General features: G+C 40.1%; 1 protein-coding gene across 2 annotated transcripts in view; it reads right to left on the reverse strand.

The window, feature by feature from the left end:
• Positions 1–19,968, reverse strand: part of LOC306848313 (netrin-G2-like) — a 69,929-nt gene that overhangs the window by 40,657 nt on the left and 9,304 nt on the right. For both annotated transcript variants that reach the window (XM_079382779.1, XM_079382780.1), the window contains exon 3: positions 11,030–11,673. In XM_079382779.1, coding sequence (XP_079238905.1) covers positions 11,030–11,673 — 644 coding nt within the window. The remainder of the gene's footprint in view (positions 1–11,029; positions 11,674–19,968) is intronic.

Consider the following 19,968-nt stretch of genomic DNA (forward strand, 5'->3'; position numbering starts at 1 on the left):
TGCATTGATAACAACATTTTTTAATCATAATTGTCACAGTTACTGTAAAAGCGTATTTCTTGTTCAACATATTTTCCCAATCCGTTATATAGTAATCATTGTTTTCATTACATTTTTGAGGTTATTAAATGTAATTTAATTTTTTGTTTAGCTTCTAAGGTTTCCACTGTAGCATTTCACCTTTTTTAAAAGTTTCCTTTTCTAGTAAAATGATTTTTGCTTTACTCTGTTTCCCCAAAAATATGCTTGTGTAAATTTTTACTGTGTGCTCCATGAAATATAACTTTATTCCCACCTGCTCTCCCTGCTGTAATCAGTCACTGAAGTGCAGCACTTGAAAGCAAATGAAAATGTTAAAAACAAAAAACAGCTTTGAATGTGAGGTCACAGAGCATGAGTCATTCTTTATGTTTTATATTTTTTCCCCTTTACAGACACAACAGTCTGTCGTTTGAAGACGCTGTTTCATCTCTTGTCTAACGAGGTAAATACCTGAGCCTTACACTATGAACTCTTCGTCAAAGAGGCAGTGCACTTTCATGTCATGTTCATGCTCGGAGCCTAACAAGATATACAACATAATTAGAAAAGCTGATTGAGACATTTTTTTCTGAATGCGTTATGTGATGTATTTCATCAGAATAAACCTGAAATCCTTACAGTTAGGGCTGCCGAAGTTACCGTTGTAACGCTGGTTTTTCGTATGTCATTAATGTTTCACATTTATAGCTATTTTTTCTGTTCTTTGTGGTTACTAAAAACTGATTGAACCTTCTGATGTGGTCAGAACATGTTTGGAGCATCATTAACTTTGAGTGAAATGCCAGTGAAGGACTGCAGGTCACTGACAAAAACAACTTTACATTTAGATGTAGTTTGAGAAATATAGAATATGTGTTGTTTTGTATGATTAAGATGAGTAGAGATCATTTACATGCATTTAATTGTCAAACAAGTACATGCCCATTCATTTTCCTTTTTGCAACTTGAATGCTAATATCATGCTAATAATGAAAAAAATGTTAATAGTTATTTTAAAGAACTGACATTGCTAATTGGAGGGGTTTTTTTTCTTGTGCGGTAAATTTTAAGGGTTCTTATGGAGAAATTACAGCAGACAAAAACAAAGAGTCTAGTTTTGTTCTTGCTCTGTTAATTCTATTAGACATATTCTGAATCTCGTAGGGTGGGGTGGGGGGGCTTTTGAGGGGTTTTTCATCCATCATAAAAAATGATGGCTGGGCTCAGGGTAAAAGGCATGGGTTAATTCAATCACACACAGCCACGAGAGTGCATCATTAGTCATATAATACCCACTTCTGAGCACAGAGATAGATGAAAACAGACTCTGGTGGATGGGTTAGCTAGATCGATGCATATGTAAACAGACAAGTATTCTGCCGCAAACTAGGATGAAAAAGTATGTTGGTTGATTCCTCTGGTTGGGTTTGGCTCTGGCTTGATTCAGCTCTCACATTCAGTGCGTTTGGACACTGGCTTTGAAGGTTCTTTTTGATTGTCAGATGGAGAAGATGTTAATAAGTTGGGTGAAAAAAAAAAACTTCAATATCAAATTTCTCTCAAAGCTTTCTTCTATAGCTTTGATGCAAAATGCATCACCATATTGTATTTTCATAAGTCTTGCCTTGGCTATGAAATTGCACTTTGCACTATAACATTTCAAATTTATCACCACCTGGGATTGTAGGAATCTCAGTAACAATCACTGTAGGATTCAGAATTGATTAAAGACAAAGTGAGTAATTTCTGCAGTACACTGCAAAAATGATTTACTTCCTCAGTTGTTTGTCTTGTTTTGCAATGTAAATATCTAAGATACATTTGTTTGACAAGCAAAATGACAGAAGATATTATGTTTCATTTTCTGATTTTTTTTTAAGCTTAATACAAGCAAATGTGTGGGATTAGAGTGGGATTAGAAAAATTGTACCTAGTTTATTTAACCGCACTAGCTGCTATTTATTTATTTAGTTAGTTAGTTTTGTGCTTCAACTTCATTTTGTACATCATTTTGCTTCTCAAGTATTTGATTCAAGAATGTTTAGATATTTGTATTGGAAAATGACAAAAATACTACGCAAGAAAATAATTTTTTAGTGTAGCATCGAACAGAAAGTTATCAAATTACTGCAATTATGTTCAGTGCGACCTTTTAATGTAAATTAGGCTCATTACAGATTGTGGCTTGGTGAATGATTAGACTAAATTATTGTAGAAGTGCATATGTCATTAGAGAGAAGTCTGTCGAGATTTGTGAACTTTTTTATCATGGTTGCAGATATTCATCAAATGATGTTTTTCAAACAGGTTTCCTGAACACTTCATTGGTTGGACAACCAATAGTCCCTCCCCAAACTCATTCAGGTGGCTGTTTTGGATGCTCAAACAGCAGAGTTCACTTAAATGCACTTAATAAAATAATCTCTGTAAGCAACTTGCAATTTTATGTTCTAATCACAGATGGCAATAGAGAGCCCAATGTTCTGTAAAGCTGCTGGTACAGGAGAAAGAATTACACACCACAGTTTTAAGGGTAATTTGGTGTCATCATCCATATTTTTTAAATTGCTGTTTCTGTACATCTGGCTTTTATGTTTCGAAGATTAATTGGGTTTTTAGGTACTTGAACGATCGTGAGTGCGGCCAACAAAGACAGAAAGACTGCAGGGGCTTTGGAGACCATGCCATTTGAATTTCCACACTGCCAATAACCCACAGTATTTTTTCTTTCACTCTTACTCTGTGTGTGTTTAATAATATATCTTCGCATATGTTACAGCAGTGAGCATGCGAGGAGAGAGGAAGCAAGCCTGAGTTTGCGCCCCTAGCTGCTTCGCTAATGTAACCTTAACTGAATAGTAACTCAGGCCAAGGACTCATCTTTGATGGTCAGCGCTGATGGTGTTCGGCTTTTTAGAAGCAAACTCAAGGAGCTCCTGTGGGAATACTGTAAGAGCAGCTCTGCTAGACCTGAGCATTTATAATACATTCTCCTCTCTGTTTCTAACTGTACCGACATATCACCAGCATAATCTTCACCTAAAACTAGGGCAAGTATTACATCACATGAAAGCAACTGCAGACAAAAGCAAAAATTGCAGATCACACATGTGCCCACGCAACGCAGTGTGGTAGAAATCATGGTCAAATACACCAATGATGTCTAAATGGAAGTGAAGACATAAATAGTCGGCTTTTGAAATTTGTCTATGAAACGTTACACAATATTTTAGTAACCCTAACTAAAGTAAAAAAAAAATTTGAACAAAATTTGAACAAACCCCTAACATTAAGTATTAAACTTATATATAACTGTACACCGTAAAAAAAAATCTGTAAAATTTACAGTAAAATATGGCAGCTATGGTTGCCAGAAATTTACCAAAATAATATTTTAGTAATATTTTATGTTTTGCGGACTGAACTTAAATTTACTGTTGAAATTTAGCTTTCATAATGTATAATGTTCATATGCTAAAGGTACTAAAATTGTTTTATAATACACTGACAAACATTTTAAAAATGCATAAAAGAAAGTAGAGAAAGAAATCCATGTGTAAAATTACGTAAATTTTCCACAAAATAAGGTAAATATATATATATATAGTTGACCACTGTGTGTGTGTATATTTTGTGTGTTTGTGTAATATAAATATATATATATATATATATATTTATATTACACAAACACACAAAATATACACACACACAGTGGTCAACTTTTGAAGTGGATCAAAACCTTTCATCAAAGTTTGAAACACATTTTGAACAATACCCGTTCTTGTATTAGGACAACTTTGATGACATTTTTTGATCCACTTCAAATTATATATATAATGTCCCATTAGATTTTTATTACAGTTTTTCACTGTATTTACTAAAGTAACTTGCCAATAACCAGTTAACAGGTTGTTACCGTACCGTTAAAATTACAAACATTTTTTACAGTGTACATTTTAACATTCTTACAGTGGACTCCATGCAGCTTGCGGTGTGCTATAGATTTTTTTCATTTTTGCCTGGCAGATGATAAAATAAGCTGAAAAACCCAAGCATTCACCCTGGTAACCGCCTAGCTACAGCTCTGAACATATTAGTAACTGCATAGCAATATTCTAGCAACCACCCAAAACACTCTAGCAGGAACAATAAAAAAAAAAAAAAATTTGATAAATGTAATTTTAGACAGGGAACCCACAGACTGCATTGTAAAATGTATTAATATTCTCTCTATACCTCAAAACTGGCAGAAAACCTGAAAAACTTTTTTTCAGCTGTGGGACGGACTGGCTCAGTATGGCAAGAGATGCACACTAAACAAGATGAAAAAAGAGAATGTGAGATTAAACCAAGCGTGCACTAAAATGCACCGCTACAGTTTGAGTTGAAACGCAGCACACGCTGAAGCATAGAGCTTGCTCAAGGTCCTGTCCAAAGGAAACTCAGTGCTTAACTCTTCAGATGTGTCCGAGCGGCTTTGAAAGAGCCTTCATTGATCTGTTGACACAGATCTGTTGCCCCCAAACCTACTTACATGACTGCCCTCAGAGACCTTCAAGCAGTGTTCATTTTTACAGCTAGTTTTATTATTGTTTTAGTCATAGTTTTTGTCTTTTTGGCAAAAATGTCAATTGAAATTTAGTCAATACTTGTCATTGACAAGTATAATTTTTGTCATATTCATTCATTTTAGTCCAGTTTACTCTGAATGAAATGGCATATGATTTTTGTTCACGTGAATATAACACAAAAACATGTTCATTTTACAGATTAAGGTTTTTTTAAATTATTAAATTAATACTTTTATTCATCAAGAATGTATTAAATTCCATTAAAGACATTTAAAATGTATTTAAATATATGCTGCTCTTTGAAACTGTCTATTTATCAAAGAACCCTGGAGGGAAGTATTATGGTTTCCACAAAAACAGTAAATAAAAATAAATAAATAATAAGAATGAAAAGATAATAATTCCTGAATTCCTGAAGTCAGCATATTAGAATGATTTTTGAAAGATCGTGTGACTCTGAAAACTGAAATAATGGCTGTTGAAAATTCAGCTTTGCCATCGAAGGAATAAATAGATTTTTAAAATGCATTAAAATAGAAAACAGTTATTTCATAACTGTAATGTTTAGCTTTTTTACTGTATTTTTGATCAAATAAATGTAGCCTTCTGACCACATGAGATTCACATGTTATTAATCTAATAAAATATTTGTTTTAGAGACTGTTTTGAATATTACATTATGTGTGACAAATTAAAAAAAAAGAAACTTTTATCAAAATGTACTAACTTGCTCTTCTTCTGACAGAACTCTCCATTTCTTTCAAGATTTGGTCTGGCTCTATTCTGGTATGTAACATCCACTTTTCCCAAAACAAAGTTCCTCATTTTCAATTATACATCATACATCATATTATGGACATAAAAAGGTTTGAGAATGACAATTGAAGTTGATATTAAGCAGCTAGATGTGTTTTCAGCAGGGATGGCAGCATACGATGGCCTGTCAGGTCATTCACCGAACAGTGCACTGTAGACGCTAAGCAACTGTCAGCACGTCTGAATATTGATACATCCCAGCTGAACAAAGTAACGTATCAAATAAAGCTATGCTGATAACATGGACATGTGACACTCTCTGTGATTTATGGATTCTGACCACCGTGAAGGGATGTAGGGATGTTTCCATAGAGAAGAGCTCTCATTCAGACTGTACTAACCATGCAGATTGCTCAGCTAAATCACTTGTGAGCCTTGCGTCAACTGTTGGGTTTTTCACAGCGGTTTGTTTTTCCAAAGTGACCACAATGCATTTGAGCCTCAGTTAGAGCAGCCTGCAGAGAATCATTCATAGATTCACGTCACGTACTACGCACTCAGAGATATTCCTCAATTCTTACATAACGGGATAGCTTTGTGTGAAGGAGCAGAGGGAAATTCCTCCACAAGTTATTATCTAAGGGTTTATGATGAAAAGGCATCCTAAAACAAATCCAGAGTAACATTAAAATCAGAAAAATATAAAACTAAGCAAATTTCCCTGCTGAAAAGACCACCATAGCTGGTCATCAGCAAGTCTAGTTTCCAGCATTGGATGTTGGTGTGCTGGTGTCTCTGTATGGCTTTTCAACTAGCTAACTAGCATCATCACACTGGTTAACCAGCCTCACCGACTAGGTTTTGCTGGTAAACAGCATGTCTACACTTAGAAAATTTACTGTGGTAGTAGTTCAGGTGATGATACAGTATATGATAACATTATGGTACTTTCAAAAATGTTATACTGAAATAATTTAACTTGGTATTAACATGGTATACCAGTCCAAGATACTTTAAAAAATGTACTATTTACTACAGTGGGGAAAAAAAATATTTAGAATCAATTAGCATTTTGTAATTCCTAGTAAATTCATTGCAAAGAACATTGAATTGAAAATAGTATTTTCTTGTGAAACATACCATTATGTTTTATTTACAACCAGTGTTGGATAGGTTTCTTTGGAACTGAAATAGGTTACAGATTACAAGTTACCCTATTTAAAATGTAATAAGCAGTGTATCTATTTCAATTACTTTAATAAAGTAATGTAACCGATAACAATTGATTACTTTTCTAACAAATGTTCTCAGCTGTTAATCATTTTTAAACATTTACACCAGGCAGGGTTAACCTTACTCAACACTGATTACTGTCAGACTGTCAAAATCTTCATCATTTCAATTAATATTATAATAGATTTCATTTTAAAGCACAGCCACAACAAAATCAGACTTTAGCACCTCTTTTTACTTTGATTATTAAATCATAAAGGACCCCAAAAAGCATGTTGCTACCAAGGACGTTTTGGACATTTACTGTAGTAGTACATGAATTTCTGTGCCACGGTATATTTCAAAGTACCATGGTATTACCACTTGATGACATTACTGTACCATACTAACAACACAGTAACATTTTTGTAGTAGTAATACCATGTCATTTTCGTAAGAACTTTGGAATAATACGTAAATAAATTTCAATATCATAGTATATTTCTGTACCATAGTAATTACATCATAAAAAACACACTGTGCTAGTACCAATGCCAAACCAGCACTAACTAGCTGGACTGGACTAGTATGGCAATCCAGCAGGGTCGGGGGGTATTTCAGTGTTGTTCACTGTTTTTTATATTATCTCACAGCACATTTTGACCTCAGAACCTCAATGAAACAAATGTTTCAGTGAAAAGACAGATGAGTCTGACAGCACCTGACTGGTGTCATCTGATCTGTCCCAAACTGTCCTGTTCCAAATTGCCCAAGTTCACGTTTGACAAGCCTGCCAATGTCTCTCACACCCTCTCTGCCAGCACAGAAATTGCATGGAGAATCAAGAGACGCCATCTGATGTCCAGAGATTTCCCTTCCTCTGGAGGACACCTTTCTGACAGACTGACATTTTCCTAATGGGACCGATGAAGGAGGTCAATGAGGGTCAGACTGAATAAATGGTCCTGCCCAGATCTCAGACACGTCTGTCCATGATCATGAGGCCAAAGCTGACTGCTGCTTTACTTTACCCATCAGACCTCTGCCACAGGACCCTGACTACTAATATCAAGACAGATGAGCGCTGCTTATCAACCCTAAAGTGTCAGTGCAAGTTGCCACTTGTATGGCTGTGTTTGGATTAGTATACTACATACTATCATGCAAATGTGTGTACAGTTTCATATACTATTCATATACAGTTTTAATGTCTCTTATCTCACCAAGGTGGCATTTATTTGATCAAAAGTATAGTAAAACAGTAATATTGTGAAGTATATGCAGTGTCTGGAATGACATGAAGAAACCGAACAAACTGAGACAGACCAAACTCCTTTTGCAAACAAAAATTTCACTGGATTAAAACATTTAATGGCAAAATGAATGTTTGGAAATGTAAACTGATATTTCCTACTGACACACTACAGCAAAAGATAGAAATAACTGACTTAAAACCATTTTTTAGCAGCTGAAAATATGTAAAAATGTTTCACTGATTCATTTGAGTTGCACTTAAATCCATGTATACATCATTGACACTATAAAGTGGATTGTTTTATATTTGCCAAACATGTAAAGTATATGTTTACACAGTGTGTATTTTTTTTGTTTTGTTAGTAGGTTGGGAAGCTGAAGTGTCAGAGTAGCTTCCCCCGGCACTGGTAATAATATCGAACGAGTAGGTGTCTTCAAACTTTTGACTAGTATGTACTTTTCAACTTTTTTCCATGCATATATATCACTATGTCTTGGTGTTTTCAGACCTGGTGATTAAATGATTGAAATCACAAGCACTTACATTTAATACAAGAGCGCAACGGCACAATCCAAGTGTGGGTGTGAATCAATCTTTGAGTGATTCTTGATTCTCTACAAAACAACTCTTCATGATGGTCCTTTCATGATAGTTTCTGCCCACACACTTGTGATAAAGACGGAATGATCCTGAAGTTGTCCTCGTGGCACCTCTGGAGCTTCCTGCATCTCACCTTCCCTCCGTAGCCTCTGTCTCTTTGCCAACGTAGGGCCAAGGACATCTTATAGGCTTACACCGACCCGTTTTATTTCCGTTAGACCTTGATCTTTAGCAATGGCCTATCAGGTTCTGTGTATATTAATAAAGCAGCATTATTTCTCCAAAATCCCTTTTGCTAAATTCAGCAGCCATCCCTGGCTTCTTTGATATGCAGTATCTCGATACATTGGAAGGGTTTCATGTGAGGATTCAGTAGGAAAGGGAAGGGGGAACGGGAACAGGAGATGCATCCGATCAACTCAAGTCTTTGCATAAATTAACATGAACCCTGGGAATCGTGTTTATTTATATATTTCCTCCCTTACCAGGTTTAATTAAGGTTCAAGCAATGTCTCTGGGATATTTGTCTGATGGAATACGAGCCCACCCTCCCGCTCTCCTACAGTTTCCAAATCCGGTCCATCTACTGGGACGCCTATTTGTGAACTCTTTCTACTGTCTTGTATCTCACGTCAGATTGCAGCACCCGGAGCAGGGAGGAGAAGGTGAGGATAAAACGCAAGACTTATCTTTTCACATATTAGCGGTGCGCAAAAAAAACCCAGAATCTTCACAGGGACAATGATTGTGTCTCATTATGTTCACCGACACATGGTGTGCCTTACAGCACGATGCTTCCTAAACATGACTTTTTAGCGACAAAGGGGCTGATCAAGAAGATTTTTCACGAATGTCATCAAAGCAGCTGGAAAAAAAACAACTGAGGAATATGTTTTCATTGTTCAGTCAGGCTATTTTTAGATGCGTTCTGCAGGAATATGAGTTAGTAGTATCGCTGGCACTTCGGATGAAAAGACAAACATTATTATCAGAACGCACGTAACATCTCCTGGCAAACAAGCCACAAAATAAATAGGGAAATAGGGAAATGAACAGCATACCTTAATTGCTTTAAACAAGTAACACTTCATCTTCTTCAATTAAGGATTCTTGGCCCATCTTATTATAGGCTATTAGCACTGATTATTAGTGCATGCTTGATAATGGAGCAAATGGGCCGTGATGCAGGAAGCGTCACCGGTCGTAGACTCTGATCTGATTATCGTGCCCAACACCCACCAACCCCGCGGACTCTATTTAGACGAGTATTCGCAGGGCAGGCCATCAGGGAGGCCGTGCCATTTTTATTATTCAAATGCTGCTGAAACGCATCCGAATATAGTGGAATGAATAAAATATACCAGGACGATTTTCTGCTGGGTATTAGCTTAGCATTTCCACTCCAGCGCTCCTCTCATTGTGAAACACTGGAACATCAGTCAGTGCTCTGATAGGCCGCTTTCTGCTTGTCCATTTGTCTACTTAACCCATCCCATTCCCTGTCGCCGTTAAAACAATTTCCTCTCTGACATACCAGAATAAGTATTGATTGAGGGTTTGCATTACCGGAGGTTTGGGCCGTGCATTGATTCCCCCTTCACTGCTGGACATTTTTATCATAGCTGTGCGTGCCAACTGCTCACTTTAACGTATAGAACAACTAGTTTGAAATATGCCAAGATGCTACTCTATGGACATTTATAAAGATGGATCAGCAGGGTTCACTTTTTTCTGATATTAAAATATGCACTTATGTAGATTTGCATGGTGCATAGAAAACATTATATAGCCCTCCCACTATTTGGGCAATAATTGTAATGTTTTTAGAGGTCTGTTATGTTTGTCCACATAACTTGACAGAAGCATCTAGCATTGGTGATCAACTGACTGAACACACATGCAAGTAAGTAATCAAAATTTTGTGGCTACTTGTTGAACATTTTTACCTAATTAATATTCAAGAGCCAAGGTGACAAAGTTTATCCTTATCTGGTATTAACTGCTAGAACTTTAACAGGTTAAACTTTTTTACATATATCTAATTCGTGCATTAGTTGACCTACAAATTCCAGGACGAGCTGCACTAAAATCGGCAAAAGTGAATGCCTTTTTTGATATGCATTAAGATATGCATGCGATATTTATCAAAACAATTAAAAAATGATATCTGATGAAACCTAAAGCATTGCCAAGTTTCAGTGCCAAGTCAGCATGGAAGATCTTCAAGGCATTATAGCTACAGAATATCTTCATGAGACCTAAATTTATCAGTCCTACCAAGATGAAGGTTTGATGCATTCATATTTCATAAGGTTATGTGAAACGACCACCCTGGAAGGTTGGGTTTGTTCTGCACTTCCAGTGATTTTGGTTTAGAAGAGCAGAGCGCTGTAGGCCTGGTCTCTTAGAACTTCTAGTTTCTTAGAACTGTGATTAAACAAACTTGAACTCCTAAAATATGACTCTCTCCTGTGTTCTGATACCTTTCTCCATCTTTTCTCCCATAATTTCCTATCATTTTCTACTTTTTCTCTCAATAATATGACAGAAAAGCCTGAAAAATAAGCGATTAAACAAGAAAAAGCTATCAAAACACAGTGTTGTGCATCATTACCTTGCTGGTATGTCGATATTGGAGATGGCGTAAAAGTACTTGAGCAGGTTGTCTCTTTGTACATATGTTCCTCCGAGCGCCGGTCTCAGCAGCCGAAGCCGCAGGTTTGTGAAGGTGAAAAAGTCTCGGAGGCCTTTCATACTCTCCATGCGTGTGTACAAGTTGTCCATGTTTTGCAATTTTGTCCCAGCAAATATGGCAAAGCGTTCCCGGACCTCGAACCGCACATTCTTCTCATTCTTGGAACCGACCCAGCGAGAGTATTGCTCGGTACATATGACTCTAGTCACGTTCGTGGCCGACAGATCCTGCACCCTCTTTGGCAACATCCCGAAGGCGTCCATGCAGTCATCAGCGTAGTACTGGTAAGGCTGCCAGGTTCGTCCATAATTCAGGGACTTGTCCAGCACCATTACTGTGGGCCGCCCGTACTCAAAGGTTATCTGGATGTCATCTGTTAACTCCAGGCTTTTGTTCCAGGATAAGGATATGTTGGCCAGAAGAGGCTCAGGATAACGACCCCATGTTACAGTCTGCCAGTACGTGATGAGTCCGGTTCGCTCGCGATCTTGCATCAGTTCTGGAGGATGGGCGAGTTCTTTGGTGGAGGCATCGCATTCGTCACTACATAGGTATGGGTTTTCCTACAGACAAAAGGAAGGAAGATAAAAGGTCAAATAAAGAGTGGTACCAAATTAAGGAAGGATAACGAAAAAATAATAAAAAGAAACATGTATGTAATATTAAAACATACAGGGTTTGTTCTTTGATTTTATAGCAAAACACTACTGTACCAAACTTTGAGATCAGTAAGACTTTTTTTTTTCAAAGAAATTTATATTTTTATTTGACAAGGATGCATTAAATTCATCAAAAATGACAGTAAATATGTTTATAGTGTTATAAACCATTTCTATTTCAAATAAATGCTTCTTTTAAACTTTCTATTCAGTAATCCTTCAAAAAATGCATCACAATTTCCATAAAATATTAAGCAGCACAGCTGTTTTCAACACTGATGATTGACACAGTGTGTGTCATGTGTTTCCGCCTCTTGTGTCCATATTTGGTTTGTTTCCTGTCCTCGTCTAGTTTGATTATTGGTTAATTCTTGTCCAGCTGTGTTTGTCTGTGTATTTATAGTCCTGCCTGTTCAGTTTGATTTAGTCTGGTCAACTCGTTACTCCCCGGTGTTCCTGTCTGTGTCTGCATTGCCTTGTCTTAAAATTTTTGATCAAATAAATGCAGTCTGGGTGAGCATAAGAGACTTCTTTCAAAAACAAACAAAAAAACTGTTATTGACCGAAAGGTAGCGTATATAAATTAGAAAAAAAATACCAACATTTTTTTTAATATTTATTTTTAATATATATAAAATAAGCAATAACCATGTATATCTCATTTATACTGAAGAAGTTTTTTTTTTTTTGGTTCATGTTTAATATCTGTCTGTCTAGATAGGTGACCCCTTTCCAAAGTTCCCGTTGCTACTGTTATTTCAGGGTTTGAACCTTTGCCCTACTGACACACCAGGTGTACAGATTAGCCGACAGATTGCCATCTGGTCACCCTTGAACCCTTAATTCCCTTGTAAGTAAGCAAAAGCCCTCACACAACAAATATTTGAGGAGTTAAAAGTCTCAGCACACACTGCAGCCTCTAAAACTGACAGATCGATGTCCAGGGATAGTTATTGTTTTATAGCCGGCACACTTGAACGTTTCTCAGGCCAAGTGTCTTCATGGACCATTAGCTTCCATTAAGAAATAATTTGAGCTACCTGTCCCAACCATCTGGAGTACCTTAGCACTTTGATCCATAACCAGGGAGCATCTTAGCCTAACTCAGCCCTCTGACTCAATCCTGCCATCTTTCGCCATCTCGTACAAATCCAGTCCAACTGCTGCGACAGGTGGTTCTTAGACTAAACCTCGGCTATCCTCACAGGAATGGCATCACGTCTAAAGAACAGCGTGGCTCTAAGAGAAATTATCACCCACTGCTTAGCAGCAGGAACCCGTGTCAGTAAACAGACAATACCATGGTTTGGCCTCCTCCGGTAGACATGTGTGGTTGTGTTGGCTAACGTCACTGGAGAATTCACAGCAGAACTTGAGACAATGACTAATCATTCTTGTGATCAGATCAGAACAAGAACACATTGTGAATACATATGAATGGATTTAGAGGACAAGGGTACACCTGGATTCAAGGGTCTGAACTAGCTAATCTAAATCAATCAACGTAAATTTTTTGGGGCGATTCAATGTATGCTCAGTTCATGAATACCCAATTTATATTTTTGTTTTGTATTCTATTTATAAATATCATATATTAAACTTGTTTGCTATGACATATTTCAACATTATTACGTCAAAAAAAATTTTTTTACTTCTGATATCAGTTGTTTGTGATTTTTATATTAAAATAGTTTTATTAATAAACGTGTGTAAATGGATGGCTGTTAATTTGACTAATATTTAATTATACATTATTCAGTTAAATAATAACTATTTATTTTAATAACTTCTGATATCAAAACTGTTTAGTAATTTAGTAAACAGATTGTTGTGAATTTGACTCATTTAATTATTAAATATGCAGTTAGATAATATTTATTTATTTATTTGAATAACTTCTATTATCAAAGCTGTTTGCAATGGCTGAATTACGTTTGACATTTAAATATTGGTTTTAATAAATACATGTAATTGATTGCTATGCAATGAACTACAATTTAAATATTAGTTATTAAACTAAATAATTATTTAAATATTTTCTGATATCAAAGCTGTTTGTGATGTCCAAATTACTTTTGATATTAAAATATTATTCATAAATGTCATATATGTAAATGGATTTCTATTAATTTTACTAATATTTAATTATTATTTATTTTAATTCAATATTTATTTAAATGACTTCTGATATCAATGGTGTTGGTAATGGCTGAATTACTTTTGATATTAAAATATTACTATTTATATTTGTAAATTGGTTGTTATACTGTCACGTTCCCTCTCGGGATACAAGGAGGTGCGGAGACGTGAAGGTTCCTATAAGGATCTTTATTAGAATCCAGCATACAAACAGGGATCATGGGGAGAGACGAACACATCTGACGTGATGACCGGACACAGGGGCTAGGAAACACAGGGCTATTAAACACTGGGAAAACAAGGAACAGGTGTGGACTAATCACAACACAGGGCTAGGGACTAATTAAACTAATGAAGACAAACGAGGACAGGAACAGGAAGGCCAAATATGGGCACAGGAGGAGGGGAAACACAAGACAAGGACTGACATTACGCCCCCCTCCGGAAGGCGTGTCCTCACGCCTAACACCATCCAATGGGGAGGGGGGGGTGGGCGCTCTGGAGGCCTCCAGGGCGGTGCCCGTTCCAGGGGCCATGGCGGGTCAGGGGACTCGGGAGGCCATGGCGGGTCAGGAGACTCGGGAGGCCCTGGCGGATCTGGAGACTCGGGAGGCCATGGCGGATCTGGAGACTCGGGAGGCCATGGCGGATCTGGAGACTCGGGAGGCCAGGGCGGATCTGGAGACTCGGGAGGCCAGGGCGGATCTGGAGACTCGGGAGGCCAGGGCGGGTCAGGGGACTCGGGAGGCCAGGGCGGGTCAGGGGGCTCGGGAGGCCAGGGCGGGTCAGGGGGCTCGGGAGGCCAGGGCGGGTCAGGGGACTCGGGAAGCCACGGCCTATTTTTTTCGGGTCGTGTGGCCTTGGCCCTTGGCCCGGCCACACAGGCTGTGACCCTCTTACCCCCCCCCAAAATTTTCTTGGGGAAGCTCCCCCCTGGGAGCCACAGAGGAGCGGACTCTGTCGGGCGCTCTTGCAGCGCGGACTCTGTCGGGCGCTCTTGCAGCGCGGACTCTGTCGGGCGCTCTTGCAGCGCGGACTCTGTCGGGCGCTCTTGCAGCGCGGACTCTGTCGGGCGCTCTTGCAGCGCGGACTCTGTCGGGCGCTCTTGCAGCGCGGACTCTGTCGGGCGCTCTTGCAGCGCGGACTCTGTCGGGCGCTCTTGCAGCGCGGGGCTGGACAGAACCAGCGGGAACGTGCGTGGAGCCGGCACGGGAGGGCACGTGCGAGGAGCCGGCACGGGAGGGCACGTGCGAGGAGCCGGCACTGGAGGGCACGTGCGAGGAGCCGGCACTGGAGGGCACGTGCGAGGAGCCGGCACGGGAGGGCACGTGCGAGGAGCCGGCACTGGAGGGCACGTGCGAGGAGCCGGCACGGGAGGGCGCTCGGGAAGCGCGGAAACTTGGGAACGCTCTTGAAGCGCAGCCACTTGGGGACGCTTTTGACGAGCTGGGCTGGACGGAACCAGCGGGAACTCAGGAGGGCACGGGCGTGGAGCCGGCACTGGAGGGCACGTGCGTGGAGCCGGCACTGGAGGGCACGTGCGTGGAGCCGGCACTGGAGGGCACGTGCGTGGAGCCGGCACTGGAGGGCACGTGCGTGGAGCCGGCACTTGGGGGCGCTCGGGAAGCGCGGACACTTGGGGGCGCTCGGGAAGCGCGGACACTTGGGGGCGCTCGGGAAGCGCGGACACTTGGGGGCGCTCGGGAAGCGCGGACACTTGGGGGCGCTCGGGAAGCGCGGACACTTGGGGGCGCTCGGGAAGCGCGGACACTTGGGGGCGCTCGGGAGGCGCGGACACTTGGGGGCGCTCGGGAGGCGCGGACACTTGGGGGCGCTCGGGAGGCGCGGACACTTGGGGGCGCTCGGGAGGCGCGGACACTTGGGGGCGCTCGGGAGGCGCGGGGCTGGATGGAACCAGCGGAGACGAAGGAGAGCCGGACGGAACCAGCGGGAACTCAGGAGGGCTGGACGGAACCAGCGGGAACTCAGGAGGGCTGGACGGAACCAGCGGGAACTCAGGAGGGCTGGACGGAACCAGCGGGAACTCAGGAGGGCTGGACGGAACCAGCGGGAACTCAGGAGAGCTGGACGGAACCAGCGGGAACTCAGGAGGGCTGGACGGAACCAGCGGGAACTCAGGAGGGCTGGACGGGACCAGCGGGAACTCAGGAGGGCTGGACGGAACCAGCGGGAACTCAGGAGGGCTGGACGGAACCAGCGGGAACTCAGGAGGGCTGGACGGAACCAGCGGGAACTCAGGAGGGCGCTCTTGAAGCGCGGGGTTGCGGGGGTGCTCTGGGCTGAGGACAGCAGCAGTGCTGGGAAGAGTTGGGTGGCCGGAACATTTGGCAGGGTATGTGGAGGGTCCTGGCGAGCGGTGAGCTGGTGAGGCCGGGTTGTTCTCGGGTTGGGTTGGACGAAGATCCGTTTGACATTCTTCGACTTCGAAATCAATGCCATGTACATTGAGGACATAATTTATCAGCCCGATAAGGGAAAAACTGGACGTGGGGATATCACAGCTGATGACATCTTTGTCCAACCCAAACCGAAAACACACACCGAGCGAGGCGTCAATCCAGCTCACCTCGTTGGAAACCTCAAGAAACTCCTCTACATACTCTACCAACTCCCGACCATCCTGCCGCAGACACCAAAGCCTGTCTTCAGCCATAGTGTTGTTGCAGGTCCGGTCATCTGTCACGTTCCCTCTCGGGATACAAGGAGGTGCGGAGACGTGAAGGTTCCTATAAGGATCTTTATTAGAATCCAGCATACAAACAGGGATCATGGGGAGAGACGAACACATCTGACGTGATGACCGGACACAGGGGCTAGGAAACACAGGGCTATTAAACACTGGGAAAACAAGGAACAGGTGTGGACTAATCACAACACAGGGCTAGGGACTAATTAAACTAATGAAGACAAACGAGGACAGGAACAGGAAGGCCAAATATGGGCACAGGAGGAGGGGAAACACAAGACAAGGACTGACATATACATTTTACTAACATTTAGTTTTTAATTAATCAATTCAATAATATTTAATTGAATTATTTATTCAATATTTAATTAAAATGTTTAAATATTTGGCTCAAATACTTTTGAAGTTAAAATATGTTCCAAAAAAAAACAATAAACAAGGACTGTAATGCTGTGTTTTTTGAGGACAGACTGAAGCACAAGAACCAGCATCCTGGAATAGCAGTGAAGTTTTTCCACTTGGATCTATCCCAGTGGATAATCTGACTTCACTGACCCCATGTCACCTTAGGAACCACAGCAAACTATTTAGCCTGAATCTTGCTAATTTAGACGCTACAATTGTCACAGAATCTGATAACATTAGCCTTTGACTTCCGCTGAGTGTGACCTTCTCATTACCATCACACACCTTTCAATGGGAATTCCTGCCCTGTCTGTATATAAGTCTGTTTGTATTGCACGTTTAATATATGCTTCAACCTTGCCTAGGAGAATCCACATTGCACTGCGGATCTGTTTATAGGGGCTGACCGAGAAAGAAAGATGGATGTGTGTTCTTAAAATAAACAAGATGAATCAGGAGAGTTTGTTAACAAAAATGGGGCTCAAATAGAAAATGTTACAATGTTTCATAGGAGCAGTCACTCTGGTAGTATGAAATGTTCTGACCACGGTTAACAAGCTGTGAAGAGCAGGTACTACACTCGTGGAGACCAGACCGTCCGTTAGTCTTGTACCTGGAGAGGTGGCCCTCTTTTTTTTCTGCGGCGTGAGTTAATTACAATGAAGGCAGCTCCCTCTGGACATCCAGTCATATAACAGCTGGTGCTGAACAGCTTCAGAGGGATACAGTCGCCTAATTATACCAGCCAGAAAGTGACTTGCACAAGAGTTTCAACTGTCCCAGTGAGTGCCAGAACAGGCCTTTAATATGCAAATATATTATCAAACCATTTTTAGCCTATTTAGTCAAATTAGTAATGTTTCTGAAGTTTAATGGATTTGGAGGGCTTTTCAAATGCATTTCAGATGTGTTTTCAGACGGTTTTATGCTTGGTTTGATCACTGAATGAGAGTTTGATTTCTATGTATTAGAAATTATTTTGGTGCTGCCAGAATATTCCCAGTCCCCCTTTCACTCAGGCATGCATGGGCCCATGGGAAGAGTCATGAACATAGAGATGTGTCTCTGTCACACATCTGGGTCCAGACCGAACTCAGTGAACCCCCTTTCCACTACCCCAACTCCATGCTCATCATAAACAGCACAAAGACCCCTAAACATCTGCGCAAGCGTATAAAAAGAGACAGAAATAGAGGGGGAGGAGAGGAGCACAACAGGCAGAATGAGCTGAGAGCCATTTATTATTTAATATTATGGTAGTTTATTTCTGCCACGAAATAAAAAGGTAATTGCGACTTTTTTTTCTGATTTTTTCCTCACAATTCTGATTGTGTCAATTTGTAACTGAGAAAAAAGTCTGAATTATGAGATGCTAACTCACAACTGTGTTTATAACTTGCAATTCTGAGGGAAAACATCTGTATTTCAAGATGTAAACTTGTAATTGCGAGTTTATAACGTGTAATTGAGAAATATAAACTTGCAAAATCAGGATTTCAAAATGTAAACTTGTAATTGTAAGCTTATAACTTGCACTTAAGAAATATAAACCCTTTGCAAAGTCCCGCCCCCCTCCGTTACTGTTGCTATGTCTGACAAGCCATGCCTCTCTCACACATCATGATCATGAAAAATACATTGCGGAGCAAAGAGATAGCTGACAACGTGCTGACAGACAAGACAGAGCAGGTTACTTTTGCTATTAAACAATGTCTCAGCTTTCAATTTTTGTCATTATTTTGATAAATTCAGACAATAAAATACCGTTTTGTGGCTCTTTAATGTGTTGTGACAGATCACTGAAGTGCCTCAGTGCAAGTGGCACGTGAACCAATCATCTCTTCCTCTTTACCAGTTAATAGCTAATAGCATGAAATAACTAATACTAATAGCACGAAATTAACATGAATGAACATCAGAAGGTATTTTGTTTCAACCGCGGAAAGATGTTGATGCACATAATTTTGCAAGTTCAAGTCCACTTATTCTCCTATCTGGTTTGTTTGTCAGACAAAAATGGCAGATTCTGCGTTATGATTGGTCAGATATCCTGTCACTCAAACTCCCTGCGAAGGAACAATTCTGAAAAAGTCCAAATTGTGAGATAAAAACTCACAATTGTGAATACATAATTCACAAGTCAGAAATGTGAGATGTAAACTCACAATTGAAATTGTATAACTTGCAGTTGTGAGATATAAACTCTCAATTCTGAAAGAAAAAAAAGAATTGCGAGATGTAAACAAAATGACCAGATTTATGAAATGAAAACTAAAGGACTTTTTCAGTATAGTACTCATTAAAATATCTATGTATGATTATCCACAAAATAAAAAATGTCATATGCCAGTTTGACTGTGTTTGAAGGATTTGTCCGTATGGATTTACCATCAAAACTACACGCACAGAATGGCACTCCTGTCATCTGTCTTCTGCAGAACACATTGCATGTGAAAGCGAGCTGCTTGCAGAAGGCAATTTATTCAGAGACAGACAGCTTTGAGAAATGCATTACAGTCGATAAGTGTGACTGAGCAAGTGCAAAGATGCAAATTATACCTAATCAATAACAGTTTGCTTATGCAAGTCAGAATGCTTTCGTAACGTACAATACTGCCGTTTACGTGAACCACCTTTAAAGCCGCCATTCACACCAACCAAATGAACCATACTTTAGCCTGTGCCAAAAAGTGTCTTTTAATTGTGATTAATGCTCTATATAAGAGAGATACATTTTAATCTGAAAGCATTAATTAATCTGGAAAAATCATTTTAATCTGGAGAAATTATGCTTTTTTTGATGCACTCAAAAAGGACAGGGCCTTATTGTGTAAACAATACAAGAATGTGCATGCTGTTTTTGAAACAACTAAAGAATGCAATATGAGGAATGCAAATTACTACAGGACGATTTGAAGAATCCCCAAGACCTGAGGCGGCATGAAAAC

Source organism: Barbus barbus (assembly GCF_936440315.1).
Source record: "Barbus barbus genome assembly, chromosome: 28".
Classification (NCBI taxonomy): domain Eukaryota; kingdom Metazoa; phylum Chordata; class Actinopteri; order Cypriniformes; family Cyprinidae; genus Barbus; species Barbus barbus.